The 14,877-nt window shown below is 47.6% G+C and overlaps 1 protein-coding gene across 3 annotated transcripts in view; it reads right to left on the reverse strand.

Annotated features, from left to right (window-relative positions):
* The window catches only part of CTPS1 (CTP synthase 1), a 30,771-nt gene extending 16,333 nt beyond the window's left edge, over positions 1-14,438 (reverse strand). Inside the window, exons 1-7 of one of the 3 annotated variants that reach the window (XM_060625214.3) lie at positions 14,177-14,438; positions 9,971-10,149; positions 8,930-9,100; positions 6,331-6,431; positions 5,457-5,573; positions 4,252-4,335; positions 3,008-3,088 (exon numbers count right to left, since the gene is read on the reverse strand). In XM_060625214.3, the coding sequence (XP_060481197.1) occupies positions 3,008-3,088; positions 4,252-4,335; positions 5,457-5,573; positions 6,331-6,431; positions 8,930-9,100; positions 9,971-10,136 (720 nt within the window). In that variant the 5' untranslated portion in view covers positions 10,137-10,149; positions 14,177-14,438. Of the gene's footprint in view, positions 1-3,007; positions 3,089-4,251; positions 4,336-5,456; positions 5,574-6,330; positions 6,432-8,929; positions 9,101-9,205; positions 9,315-9,970; positions 10,150-14,176 lie in introns of those variants that run through there. The other 2 variants (XM_060625213.3, XM_060625215.3) reach the window with 2 other exon arrangements.
* Positions 14,439-14,877: the final 439 nt, after the last annotated feature.

Genomic DNA, 14,877 nt, shown 5'->3' on the forward strand with positions numbered 1-14,877 from the left:
AAAAAAAAAAAAAAAATTTTAAAGGGGTGCCTGGGTGGCTCAGTAGGTTAAGCATTCAACTTCAGTCAGGTCATGATCTCATGGTCCATGAGTTCGAGCCCCACGACAGGCTCTGTGCTGACAGCTCAGAGCCTGGAGCTTGCTTCAAATTCTGTGTCTTCTCTCTCTGCCCCTCCCCTACTTACACTCTTATCTCTCTCTCTCCCCAAAATAAACAAACATTTAAAAAAATTATTTAAGAAAAAAAATATATACATGTGCTGGAAAATAAGAAAGTGCCAAGAATTTCATACACTATTACTGCTTATCCATAAAAACCATGAGCATTTACTGGTAAACAATCAAAACTAACAGAATTTCAGTAAGGCTGCTAGGCTTAAGATCCATGGACAGAAGTCTGCAAGATTGCTATACATGGGTCATATCTAATCAGGAAATTTAAGTTTAAAAACATGCCATGCATGTAGTTACAAAAATTATGAACACCTATAATTAAATCTAGAAAAAAACTTCACAAAGATAGTTGAATCTTTAAAAAGCACCTTTATGAAGAAATTATAGATTATTATTGAAGGACAGTCCTTCCAACAAATGGACCTAGAACTGACTATCCACAGGCAAAAAGATGAATTTCAACTTTTACTGGAAAGTTGCTATACATAAAAGTTAACTCACAGTGGATCCTAGGCCTAAACAAAAGACCTAAAATTATAAAAGTTTTGGAATGAAACAGAAGGAAATCTTTGTGGCATTTGTTAAATGGAGCTCTTGGATAGGATACCAAAAGCACAATCTATAAAGAAAAAAAATGGATAAACTGGAGTTCATCATCATGTAAAAGCTTTTGTGTTCCAAAAGACACCATTAAAAAAATAAGAGCCTTGGAGGAAAATGTGCAAACCATGTATCTAATAAAAGACTTTTATTCAGAATATGCAGAGAACTCCTAGAAGATAAGCAACTCAATTAAAAAACAGGAAAAGGTTTGAAATTCAAATTTAAATCTAGAAACACCTGTCACATTTTTAACAGTGAATAATTTTAATAACCTAGTCTACCACGGAATTGAATTACCCTCACTTGCTAGGATAGAAATATCTCAAATAATTGAAGTGCGTGATAAAAAGGTTGCTCGTAACAATGAAATTATTCTGGTGCGCCACATATAGTCCCCAATTTACAATGGTTCAACTTACTGTATTTTGCTTTGGGATGGTGTGAAAAAAACACACAGCTGGCAGAAAGGGTACTCTGCATTTTGATCTTTTCCCAGGCTAGCAACAGGCCGTATCCTCTCTCATGGTACCCCCGCTCTCGTGGTGCCCAGCAGTGGCAGTGAGCCACGGTCCCCAGTCAGCCCCACGATCACCAGTGTGAAAAACCGATATGCTTACAGCCATCCTGTGCCCATACAACCACTCTGTTTTCTACTCTCAGTACAGTGTTCAGTAAACTACACAAGACATTCAACACTTTATTGTAAAATCGTCTTTGTGTGAGAGGATTCTGCCCACCCATAGGCTAATGTAAGTTTTCTGAGCACACTTAAAGTAGGTTAGGTGTACTAATTGCATTTTCGACTTACGATGTTTTCAACTTACAACAGGTTTACCAGGATTTAGCTCTTTGTTAAGTCGAGGAAGATGTGGTCTTTAGCATGAAGCCGAATCCCTGAGACAGAGCTCCCAGATCAGGAAGCACACTAGGAACACTGATCTCAGGCCCCAGGCCTTGCTCACACCCTGACGCCTGAGCGCCCCCCGAGATGGGGAGGTCAGAGGCTGTCCTGCTCTGCTCACTTCAATGCCAGGCCAGACTTTCTTACCCTCACTTCCATCCTCCTCGCTGTCCTGTAAATGGATGGATGAAATACAACTCTGCCGCTGATTCTCTCCTCTCCAGGCCAGCCAGGCTCCCCTCCTTCAGCCAAACCTCCTGATCCCCAGTAACCCACCAGCAAAGCAAACCACCCACAATCTAGTCACAGATTCCTCGACCTCAACGTCCCTTCTCCCCTCCTTCAGCCAAACCTGACCAGAGCCACAGTCTCAACTTACCACCACCAGGACGTCCCCACCATACCCCAAACGTGAATTTCCTATTCGGTGGGCACCCTCCATTAGCACAGGTCATGAAAAAGTCTAAAATAGGTTTAGGGGCACCTGGGTGGCTCAGTCGGTTAAGTGTCTGACTCTTGGTTTTGGCTCAGGTCGTGATCTCAGTTTCATTCGCTCGAGCCCCGCAACAGGCTCTACGCTGATGGTGCAGAGCCTGCTTGGGATTTTCCCTCTCTCTCTGCCCCTCCCCTACTCACACTGTCTGTGTCTCTCAAAATAAACAAACAAACAAACAAACAAACTTAAAAAAATAAAATAAGATAAAATAAAATAGGTTTGGAGCCTTTACCACCTCAGACACCAGGCACTAGGAGTATAAAGTTGAATGAGGTGGTCCTTGCCTTCAAGAAACTCAAAGTCTATGAGTGGAGGCAAACACAGATGGACACGTGGACACACACACACACATACACACACACACACACACACACACACACACACACACACACACACTCACAGAGGGGCAGTAGGACAGGTTCACAACCAGCACCTGTAATAATACACACAGGTCACCCAAGAAAGACCAACCATGAGGTTTGGAGGTGATGTGGTTTGACAGGTAAAGGCTGTCAGACAATACTGTGTCCTGGCTGGACCCCAAGGGATGAAAATGAATAGGACAAAGCCAGGCCGACGGGGAGGGCGACCCATTCAGCATGGCTGGAGCAGAGTACAAGGAGTTGGGGAGAAGTGGCAGGAGGGGGCAAGGATGTTCAGAAAGCCAAAGAGGTAAGGTACTGGAGAATCACAGAGCCAACAGGAATCAGTTCTAGAGAACAGTCCAATGTCTCAAATTGGAAAAGGACAACAAGCCTCAGGAAAGCGGTGAAGAGACTTCCGGGTAACTAGAAATCCAACACGATTTACGTGAATATGAAATTCCTACTTACTTGTTCAGGTTCGACGTGGCAGAACATGGATATTTTCTCCTTCACCGATGTGTCCAGAGGATTTGAGCACCTGCACACAACCTAGCAGGAAAGAAAGTAAGCCGTTTGGACAGAAGGAAGGGATCACAAAGTTGGGTTTTTCTCCTGACTGAAATTAAAACAGACACCCGCTTCTTAAGCTGGATGAAAATGTTAACTCCGGCACAATGCACACCAACTATGAAAATATGACCTGTTTTCAAAGCTGAAATGCCTAAATCCCGCTCCGGAGAAACATTAAGGGGGGGGGGGGGGGATGGTACAGATGAACACACAGATAATGAGCTACAGGAACCAACTGGGGTTTTCCTCAGTTAATGTCTTGGGCAGGGGGAGGAAGGGACAACAAATGACAGACAGAGAGGAGACACAAAGCATGACCTCATGCATGCCCGTGAGGAAATCTTTGTAAAAGGCAACCCCACTTCAAAGCACTAACCCTGTTTCTCCACCACCAACGAAAAGCATGCCAAGAAAACAGAGGTCTTACCTGCTGTGAAGCAGAAATTTTGTTTGTTTTTTTTTAAACTGAAGTATAGTTGATACACAATGTTGCAGTGGCTCCAGAATAACAACCTAATGATTCAACTCTATACCCTTCGCTCTGCTCACAAGTACAGCTACCTGTGTCACCACCACAGGACGCCATTACACCACCACTGACCATATTCCCTCTGCTGTGCCTTTCATCCCCTTGACTTATTCATTCCATAACTGGCAGCCTGTGTCTCCCATCCTGCCCATCCCCCCCACCGCCCCTCCCTCTGGCAACCACCAGTTTGTTCTCTAGATGTACGGGTCTCTTTTTGTTTGTTTTGTTTTTTAATTCCATATAAGTGAAGTCATACGGTACATGGAAGATTTTTTTTTTTGCATTAAAAAAAATTTTTTTTTTAATTTACTTAAATCCAAATTAGTTAACACATAGTGTCGTACTGGTTTCAGGAGAGAGAAGAGCCCAGTGATTCATCACTTACTTGTAACACCCTGTGGTTAGCCCAACAAGGGCCCTCCTTAATGCCTATCACCCATTTAGGCCCTCCCGCACCCACCTCCCCTCCAGCAGCCCTCAGTTTGTTCTCTGGATTCAAGAGTCTCTCATGGTCTGCCTCCCTCTCAGTTTTTATCTTATTTTTCCCATGAGAGAGAGATTTTAATTAAGCATACAAGATCAAGCTTGAAACCAGGGAATCATAAAATCTTACCAGATCTGGAGAAAGCCCGAGCCCTCTAAGTTCCCGAACACTATTCTGGGTGGGTTTAGTTTTCTGCTCCCCTGTTGAACTTGGCTATTTTACAAAAGGGAAAAAAAAAAAGTTAATTTCTCTATGATAAAAAATTTGTTTAAGTATGACTTTTCTCTGAACTTCCTTTATTGATCATTTATCTAATTTAGTTTTTATTTTTGTCAAAGGTACTCGTGCATAGATTTTAGAGTCAAATGGTTCTACAAGGTCTGTTCTGAACAACAGGACAGTGAACCCCTCCCCTTCCTCGAACCCCAGGGGTAGCCAATCTTCCACTCTTAAATGATCCTTCTGGTATGCTTCCCGCTACGTCCAGACATGTAGTTTGAGGCATTTTCTATTGATTTCCATGTTAGAGGAGGAACCCTCTCCCTCTATTACACACGCACCTGTCCCGTGCCTCCAGCCCATCTCATGATACCTCTCCAGTGTTAACATGTGTTTGAGTATTTAAATACTGCCCACTTGGGAGTGCCTGGGTGGCTCAGTCAGTTAAGCATCTGATTCTTGATTTCAGCTCAGGTCATGATCTCCCGGTGCATGAGATTGAGCCCCACACTGGGCTCTGCCCTGGCAGCGTGGAGCCTGCTTGGAATTCTCTCTCTCTCTCTCTCTCTCTCTCTCTCTCTGCTTCTCCCCTGCTCAAGTGCACGCATGTACGCACTCTCTCTCTCAAAATATACAAACATTAAAAAAAAAAATTCCCTTTGCTCTAGCTGTAGTGGGGTTTCACCGTATAGTAGAGACAAGTGGGACTTTTTTTTTTTTTAAGTTTATTTAGTTTGAGAGTAAGTGTGAGTGGGGGAGGGGCAGAGAGAATCCCAAGCAGGCTCCGCACTGTCAGCGCAAAGTCTGACACGGGGCTCGAATCCACAAACCACAAGCTCATGACCTGAGCAGAAGTCAGATGCGTATAACTGACTGAGCCCCCCAGGGCCCCCAAATGGGACATTTTCAATCCGCCACCTTCAACCGCAACTTCCCTGGCTAATTTTCCAAATGTTTTCCATCTGAGCTTTTCCAAAAGTCTGATTACAGTAATTTTAAATTCACAAAGACGGTCTTTCTTCCCTGCATCTCACGCACCTAAAATAGACAAGGAAGGAAAAGGACCCTCTTCTCTCTCCTTCCCACCTCCACAGAGTAAAATTCGAATGCCTTACCTGAGGGACTAGACTGACGTGAATATTACAAAAGTTCTCTCTTTTGACCTTGAACTGGAACTGACGGAAGGCCTCAATAAAGGGCATGCTTTCTATATCTCCCACCGTTCCACCGAGCTACAAGAACAAAGTTCTGTTAGAGATCAAGCACTAACCCTTCCTTTCATGGGTCAGTTTTTGGACAACTGCGCCCCATTATCTCAGCTCAGCAATCAGTAACAGCATAATGTGGACTCTCTGAGCGCAGTTCATGTCACTTAGCAGTAACTGACATTTCTTTACCCTGAACAGTTACTTTTCTGGACAGGCTCTCCATTCCCCAAAGTTATGGATCTGGCAGATCTGGCCAAGAAAAAGCCAGGTGAAAGATATACTAGAAACTTTATTCATACCAGTCACGAAGCCAAGAAACCTAAATCTTATCTACTTAGCCATAAATAACTGTTGTGTGACAAAGTATCAGTAATAGGCTGATGGAATTTCTGAGTCCTCTATTTTACATCCAACGGCTAGGACCAGCAGAGCAGGAGTAAAGAAACTGAAAGCAACGGGGCTCATTCAGAGATGAGAGGATTCCCACCAGAGGAGAGATGAAGGTCAGCTCACTTTCTCAAGAGAGAGAGGAAAATGTGTCCTGCGGCTCTTACTGGTACAGTCATGATAAGTGAATGAAGAGGCTCACTCTGAACCTCTGATGGCTTGCACCTACTCCCTTTCAACGGCCTGGCCCCATCCCAGGATTGTCACTGTGCCCTTACCTGTCCCACTGTGGTTAGGGTCAAGGGCCTCACAGAGCACTGTCTTACCAGGTGCTGATGGCTGACTAAGGAGGTGAATGTGTGTGTACACTTGGTTAGAAAAGACTCCTACAAACCTCAATAACACACACTTGAGGCTCTAGGCCGTCTTCATCCACGGGTATTAATGCCTGTCTCATGACCCACTCTTGGATTGCATCTGTGATGTGAGGGACAACTGGAAAAGAGGAAAGAGGCACGTAACATACACTTTCCTATCAACACTGGTGGAGGGAGATACACTTACTATGACAACAAACGGCTGCAATCTTTGCCTGGAGCGGTGAAGGGGTCATAAACATATTTTTGAGACCACTCTTACATGGCGTTAAGAAATCTTTGAGCTCCAGGGCGCCTGGGTGGCTCAGTCGGTTGGGCATCCGACTTCAGCTCAGGTCATGATCTCGCGGTTTGTGAGTTCGAGCCCCGCATCGGACTCTGTGCTGACAGCTCAGAGCCTGGAGCCTGCTTCGGATTCTGTGTCTCCCTCTCTCTCTGCCCCTCCCCCATTCATGCTCTATCTCTCTCTGTCTCAGAAATAAATAAACATTAAAAAAAAAAAAATTAAAGAAATCTTTGAGCTCCCACTGTCTGTGGCCTCCTTTCCAGGTTTCCAAGTCGTGGCTAGAAGCACAAGAGGGTAAGGCCAAGAGTATATCCTGAACCCGCATCAGAGCCCTGGCCCCTCTGTAGAGGGCACCGGGGCTGCACCACCATTCAACAGACCCTGTGGCCGCCGCACCACTACTGCTGAAGGCTGGCACTTCACACATGGGTGCCTTCCAGGCCCCTGTTCCATTATGTTCCAGTTTATCAGAGGATACACAATCCACAGATAAGAGAGAGTACAGGACGGCGGGGTGGTCAGGAGCACAGCATCTGGGGCCAGAATGTCAGATTCGAACCTCAGTTCCACCTCTCATTAGGTATGGATCCTTGGGACACCGCTTAACTATTCTTAAGCTCGATTTCCCTATCCGCTAAGTGGAGATAACAGCTTCCACCTCATAAAGTTGTGCAAATTTCATGAGCCACCACTGGTAAAATGCTAAGCAGAGCGCCTAGCATGCCAGTGCTCAGCAAAGTCAGCCAGCGCTGAACACTTTTTAAAACCCTAGCTGTCGGGCCAGAAGGCAGGTTCCTAAGGGGCAGGGATTACTGTTTAACTTGCTCTGTATTTAAGCAGCAGTGCCTCAGGCACAAGGATATTCATTATCTACTGCACACACAGCAGCCAAAGGGATCTTTTAAATATGCAGTTTCCCCCCATCCCATGTTTTAAACTCTTCAATGGCTTCCCACCGCTCTGAGTAAAATCCAAACTCCAGGCCAAGGCCCAAAAGGCCCTACATAACCTGGCTGCAGCCCACCTCACCGCCCTCACTCCCCACACCCATCCCCCTGGTCCCCTGGCCTGACTGTAGCCTCAGGCCTCAGGCCCCTCCTCCGCTTGTCCCCTGGCTGGCCTCTCTCCTCCAGAATGCCCCCTCGTGGAGTCTCCCTAACCACCTGTCCAAACTGGCCGTCCCCACGCATTCTCTCTCCTATTTCCTTCACAGCTCTTATCAGACATCTTGTTTCATGTTTGTTTTTGTGTCTCCCACGCGGAAGCCCCCATGGGGGCGGTAGCCTCGCTGGTCTCCTTCATCCATAGCCCCAGCGCCAGACAGGGTATGTCCGCAGTGAGCATTCAAGAAACATGTGACGAATGAATGCACACAAGAATGAATTCGCTGGAGGCCTAGAACAACAAACCGTATGATCGAGATCATCTTAATTCCTAACTGATCCCCTTTCTACGTGTCAGGAACTCAGAGAAACGGTGTCACGCAGGACTTTTCGCCCTCCACACAATCAGCAGAGCCAGGTAGTTAGTAACTCCATTTGGCAGAAAAGAGAGCCAGATCTCAAAGAGGTTAAGTAATCTGCCTGTGTTCACAAAGCTGGTAAGTGGCAGGGCTAAGATCTAAACATGGGCTAAGCCGGGGCTAAGTGGCTTTCAATTTAACAAAGTCTAAAGCCAAGGGCAGATTCACTCTCATAACTCAGAGAAAAGCCACTTTTCAGCAAACCTCTCCCACCCCCCCCAAATTTGGACTTAAGCCATCACACTATACCAGTGGTTTTCCAACCCCACCTTTTAAGAGTGGCAATTTTCTCAAATGAACGCTGTGCAAAACCCCAGGGCAGCAGGCGAACATAAGTGAGGCTGGCTGGTAAAAGGGCAGGAGACCCAGAGAGCCACTTCTCAGACTCCCACAGGCCCACGCGCACCGATGACCAGCCTGCAGACCAACGTACACAACGCACGTTCTTGTCCTACCACTGTTTACAAGTGGGTCCCACATGCACAACATATATACACGGCCTGGCTGACTGCCCTGATCTAGCTGCCTTCGTCACTTCACACCCATCACTGTTGTAAAAACAACAGCTCTCTGGGCTCAAATCATGCCAGACTGATAGCTTCAGTGGCATTCATACAGCAGCAGGGGCTCCTTCAAATTACTTTTTGGGTAAACAGCCATACAACTCTAAATTTTCAACGGAAGGCATGGTTCAGTAACAATACCTGGACGCTTTCAGGCTGAAATTGCATGAAAAGTAAATTTTTGTTCACAAAAGAAAAGCAAACTGCTTAAGGTTTTCACACCTTGAGGGCAAATCCAGTTTTACCTTGGACGGTTTTCCCCAAGTAATCTCCTTTGCGTTCCTTGTTAATGACGTACTGGTAGATCTTTCCAGTGGTCAGATTATTGTCCTTGGTGAGGCGGATGTCTAGGAACCGCTCATAGTTCCCTAGATCAAGGTCTACTTCACCACCATCATCCAGCACAAAAACCTCGCCTGCGGTGAATAGTGAAAACGGTCAGGGTAAGTGAGAAACACCCATGTCATGGCAAATGTGAGGCTCAAAATATAAACACTCAAATAGAACAAAGTCTGCATTACCTGGACATGAAGCAGAGAAATTTATTTCTAGAAAACTAAATATGACACAAAAGAAAGAAAAATATCACCAACCATTCTCCAGAAGGCAATAGCTTACTTCCAGCCTATCAACAAGCTCGGTCTGAATCAGGAAGTTATAAAATAGCATTGAACGGAAGGAAATCATAGCCTCAAGGGCGGTGGAGACAGGGAACTTTACAGGAGTGTGGTATCTGCTGCCTAAAGAGAAAGAACTTTCAACAATGCCTACTTGTGCAGCAAAAGGTTTCAAACGTGATAAAAGCATGATTTCCTTCAAAGCTCACACTGGATACTAAGGTCCTGCTGATTACAAAAACCAGCTTCTGGGCTACACTTTAGTCCCAAAGTTGTGAAACTCCAAGTTTCTCCCATTCCTTTGTTTGACATTCATTCCTTGAGACGTCATTCTAGAAGTCTTGCCCAGAATGGTTCATTCCTACCATCACAATAGGAGACCAGCATAAAAACTGGAAAGGGAAAAATGTCTTATTTTTTCCCCCTCAGAGAGGGGTTTCTATTATAGAAATCTCTAGACTCTAATCACTATGTTGCCTATTTAGATTTCTGCTTCCTCTCTGTCTAGGTGAGAAAAACAGATTCTGCTAACGCTAAGGACCTTTTTGGAAGGCAGGAAATGCAAGTCACGTAATACAAAATACACACAATTTCCAAGGGCTGATGTACATTCTTCCACATACTCCATAATTATTATTTTAACAAAAGAAAGAAATGCATCGTGCTTACCATGCTCATAAGGAGAGAATGTTCCCGCATCAATGTTAATGTATGGGTCAATTTTAATTGAAGTTACATGTAAACCGCATGATTTCAGTATCGTGCCTACGCTGCTGGCGATGATTCCTTTTCCAATTCCTGATATAACACCACCAGTAACTAGAATGTACTTCATTTTACTTTTTGACCTGGGAATGGAAGAAGGAAAAATTACAGATAAAATATATTTCCACAAAGCAAACGTATCTGGGTTCAAAGGCTAGCTGTACTGCCTCCTAGCTATGAACCCCCCCTGGGGAGCCTCAGTTTCCCTCTCCATCGCACGACTTTAGAAGGTTGTTATGTGATGTGAGCTCCTAACAAACATTTCTTAGGATCACTGAATGGCTTTAGTCAAACAGGAGTTGAAAAACAATGACTAGTCACATAATGTAGCTTTTGTTTAAAGCTCTGACAACCAACAACCTTGAGAGACGACCTAATAAAAAAATAAATTTAATAATCTGACAGAACGCTATGCCCCAAACATTGGCTGACATAGCCAGCAGACCCCGGGGTTCAAAAGCAGGTGCCTCATTATTTTCCCTGCATGGGAGAAACAACGTCTCAATCTTGGATGAGCCCTGGATTGCCTGATTGCCCCACAAAAGAGAATGTCTTTGACTAACCTACAATGGATCCCCAAGAAAAGAGAGCTTCACTAGGTTACAGAAGACAGAATAAAAGAACTTCAACATTTAAAAGGAGTTGCAATTAAGCCTAAAAATCCTTTAGTTAAAGGTAGTTTGCTCCTGTAGTTTATTAATAACTTACTCCTTCCCAGTTGTACGGCTGTTTAACTCAAAACTCTCTCCGAGCTATAAAATGAAGAGAAACCATATATACTGGAGGAAAGGAACATCAGATAACAAACCAGCCTGAAACACATAATGGGCAGAGGACTCAAAGAGAGGACAGATCCCATTAAATCCAAAAAGCTGTACAGCTGTGGCCGGGAATGGAAGCAGCAGATGTGGTGACAGATAAAAAGGGTGGGTGGATGGAAGAAACAGCAGAGGCAAGAGGCGAGGTGACAGCAACAGGCTGGCCAGGGAGAATTCATCACTGGCCCTAGCTTCAGAGGCTCAGAAACATCATTTAGTCAGTAAACCCAAATGTGATCAAAACACAATCACCAAGTAGAAGAGAATGCTTGCTTTGGCATGGTCAAGACATTTTCCTCCTCTGGGAACACTTCATGTGAAGCCAGTTTATAATAAAAATAAGCTAAGAAAGGAACAAGGAAACCGGGGAGTTCTGCCTGAAGCATTCCCCCGCCCCACTCCCCAAGGCAGAAATGAATACACTTGGCAAAGTAAGAATGTTCAGAATGACTCCCCCCTTGGATAGCAAGGAAGACAACCAGACCGTGACTTGCTCTTTCCATTGTTATACCATTTCCAAAAGCATGCTCCTTGGTTTCTGCAAAATGTATGTGGGGTTCCCATAAAGCATTTTATGGACATAAAAATCAGAAATGTTGTTAAACAGTCAATTGGTTTAATGCCAGATCTCCAGTAGCCTTTAATAAGTTAATATGCTCTGTGATCTTCCCAAACGGGCATACAGTGTAGTTTCCCCAAAACTTGTTTGACCCCAAGTCCCTAATATTTGGGGGGGGGGGGGGGACACTACTCTGTCACCTCACAGTGAAACAGATCCTTACTGACACACGAATTATCAGACTTGGCTACATTTTAGATGTGTTCTATCCAGGGATATCCCTGACACTATAGAACTAAATTCTCAGAGTAAATTTTAGATGTTCCTAGAAATTTCTCAGAGTGGGTTATGGAGCAGGTTACTTTTACAGAAGACTCCTTCTTCATCCGTTTGTATTCGACTTGCCCCAATTTTACCTGAAGAGGGTAACACCTCTCTTGAGGGAAGATTCTTGCAGCCTCCCACAGTGCCTGGCAATAAAGACCCCAATGGGCTCCCAGACCAGGTAGGAGAGGCTGACAGGACCCACTCACTCACACTGATGAGCGACCCCCTATGTAGGTGCTACCGTGCTGGACACTTTGGGGACCACAAAAGTTTTTGGGTTTTTTTTTTTTTTTTTTACTTCTATTTGCATTTATTTTATGCAGAATTTACTCCCAGGCCATAGGTTTTTGTTTCTCCAGTTTCTTCCGGGATCTCTTTTTCTTCGGCAACCTCCTCTCCCGGTTTGGGAACTAGCTGCTCTTTCCCAGTAAGGACCATCTCCGCGTGGCAGGAGAGCTCACGTGTGGGTTGAACCGACCACGGGCCCTGTAAGTTCTGCGCCACAGCTTGGGGGCTTTTGTTCACCTGGATGTGCCCAATAACCAGAGAATCTACATCTAAACCCTTAAGTTCAGCATTCTTCTCTGCATGTTTAAGCATGTGCAGTAAAAATTCAGCCCTCTTTTTGGGCCACCAACCCCGTGTCCAGCCCCACGGTTTGGCCTGGGCACACCCACACCTACCAACTCCACCACTCCAGTGACACGGAATGGCACACGCTGTGTCTACAAAGTGACATCTTTCAGATACTTGGTGGCTTTTTGGATATGCATACCCTTGATGGCCTGGGAAGTTTCACGTGTGTTCTTAAAGTGAACACAAAGATTTGAAACCTCTTGACTTGCATGATTTCGTAGGGTCTTCTGGGTCAAGTGAATAGCAAACCATTTTCAGAGATCACCTCAGGCTGCTTATGGGAAGAGCGGGGACCAGAAAACTTCACCAGATCTGGGCTCATATCACAAGTTGCTGGCAGTCCGGTTAGAGACAAAACATTTACAAAGAAATGAGTAATCCACTGATGGTGGGAAACAGGGACAACATACGAAAGGCACACATGGAGAACAGAAAGCAGAAAGCTTTCAGTGGCAAGACCAGGGTATAGATCATGTCCTAGCAGAGGAACGTGAGAGAAATTAAGGCTGGGAGAGGATCCAAGTTGCTCCTGCTTAGTAGACCTGAGACCTGCAACAGGTCTTCAAGGACTGACAGCAAGAAATAAAGCATGGAGAAGGCAACAGAGTGAACAGGAAGGTGAAGGCCATCTACAGAAAACAGATGCAGGGCCAAGAAGAGGGGGTGGGGGGTGGAGGGTGCCTGTGGGAAGACAGTGGGAAATAAGCTGGAAATGTAGGCAAGGGTCCAAATCATGTGGAAACCTTAATGTCCAATCTGCACTTTATTCTGAAGAGGATGGACACATGGGAAAGTTTTCAAGCACAGAAGTAACATATATTAAGAGGTATCAGGGGTGCCTGGCTGGTTCAGCCGGTAGAGCATGCAACTCTTGATCTCGGGGGTGGGAGTTCGAGCCCCACGATGGGTGTAGAGATTACCTAAAAATAATCTTTAAAAAAAATTGCATCAGAGGAATTCAATAAAAATGGCAAGGGTGGGGGGGGGAGCTTTTTTGTCGATAAAAATGTTTTGAGATCCACCTCCAGCCCTACCACTTGTGTACTGAGACCTGTCAAGTCACTCAAGGTGTCCGAAGCCCGGGTCCTTAAATCGGAAAAATGGGTGATCCCCGCATCGCCTGTCACCAGGATTGCTGCGGATTGGAAATTATGAGTGTGGACCTACGTGTGCCACGCAAACGTAGTGAACTTCTTTAAAACGCGGCATGCTCACTACGAGCGGCCAGGAGGAGAGCGCGCCGGCTGTGGGGCCGAAGGGGCCGCACCCCGAGCCCCGACGAGCTGCAAGGCCCCTTCCGCCCACTGGAGCCGGGGCGCGCCGGAGGGGCCGCGGCCAGGCCGCCGAACCCATCCCCCACGCGGCAGCGCGTCTCGGACCTTGAACCGCCTCCCAGCCAGGCTGCGGCCGTGCCCCAGGGTCGGAGGGGCCAGGGCCCGGGCAGTCCCCAAGGAGGGGCAGCCGCCGGAGCTTCTCCCGGAGGGCTGAGCAGAGGGGCTCCGGCGCCTCTACGGCCCTCCCGGTCCCACGCGTCATCCCCGGCCCCCTGCTCAGCCGAGCCAGGTCGCGCTGCAGCGCGTACTGCCGGCCCCCGCGACCCCGGCCCCGCGGCGTTTCCCGCCGCCCCACGCCCCTTGCGGCCCGGCTTCCAAGCGGCGCCCGGCCACGCGGCCCCGCGCGCGGGAGCCGGCTCCTAGCCGGCCTGGCCGCCCGCCCGCCCCACTCCCGTTAGGCACGCAGCCCATTGGTCAGGCCGGCGAGCCACCTCACCCTTGATTGGTGGGAGCGGTGTCTATCAGCCGGCGGTGTGGCTGTCCCGCGCCGGGTTCAGCTAGCGCCGCCGATTCCTGCAAGGCAGAACAGTTCCCCCAGGATCCCTGGAGTCAGCCTACCTGAGGCCGGCTTCCAGGCCTGCCGTCGGCTAAGGATGTAGGTGTGCGACGCGCGCGCTGGGCCCCGGGCCGCCAGTGAACCAGCCCCGCCGCATGCGCCCGGCAGTCTTTCACGGAGGCGGGCTCCAGGCGGTGCGCACGCAGAGGCGGGGGGCGGGGCGGGCGCGAGGGCCCTCCCAGGGGCGGGGTCTGGGTGAGCGGGGCGCAGGGCCCCGAGTGCGCAGGCGCGGGGGAGAGGCGCTTTCTCCTCGGCTGGGGCTGGTCTGCGGGCTTGTACCCGGGCTGCTGACGCCCGGAAGACGCAGGCGTTGGAGACCCGGCAGGTTGTGGCTTTTCTGCCTTGCGTCTTTTGTTCGCAGTCGGTGATCCAGGCTTCCTCTCTTGCGGAGGAGGCCGTGTTTGGACTCAAACCTGGCAAATCCGTCCTCTGGCCCCAGCAGCCTTCGAGAGGAGGCCAGATCCATCACGCCGTGTCTCCGAACCTTCTGGCGCCGTGAGCACCACGTTCACGCCAGCTGGTGGGGCGACCCCAGCCCATCTCTCCTGCCACGCCCTCTGGACCGAGGGACAGCGGCAGTG

Source organism: Panthera onca, chromosome C1, assembly GCF_046562875.1.
Source record: "Panthera onca isolate mPanOnc1 chromosome C1, mPanOnc1 haplotype 2, whole genome shotgun sequence".
NCBI classification, from domain to species: domain Eukaryota; kingdom Metazoa; phylum Chordata; class Mammalia; order Carnivora; family Felidae; genus Panthera; species Panthera onca.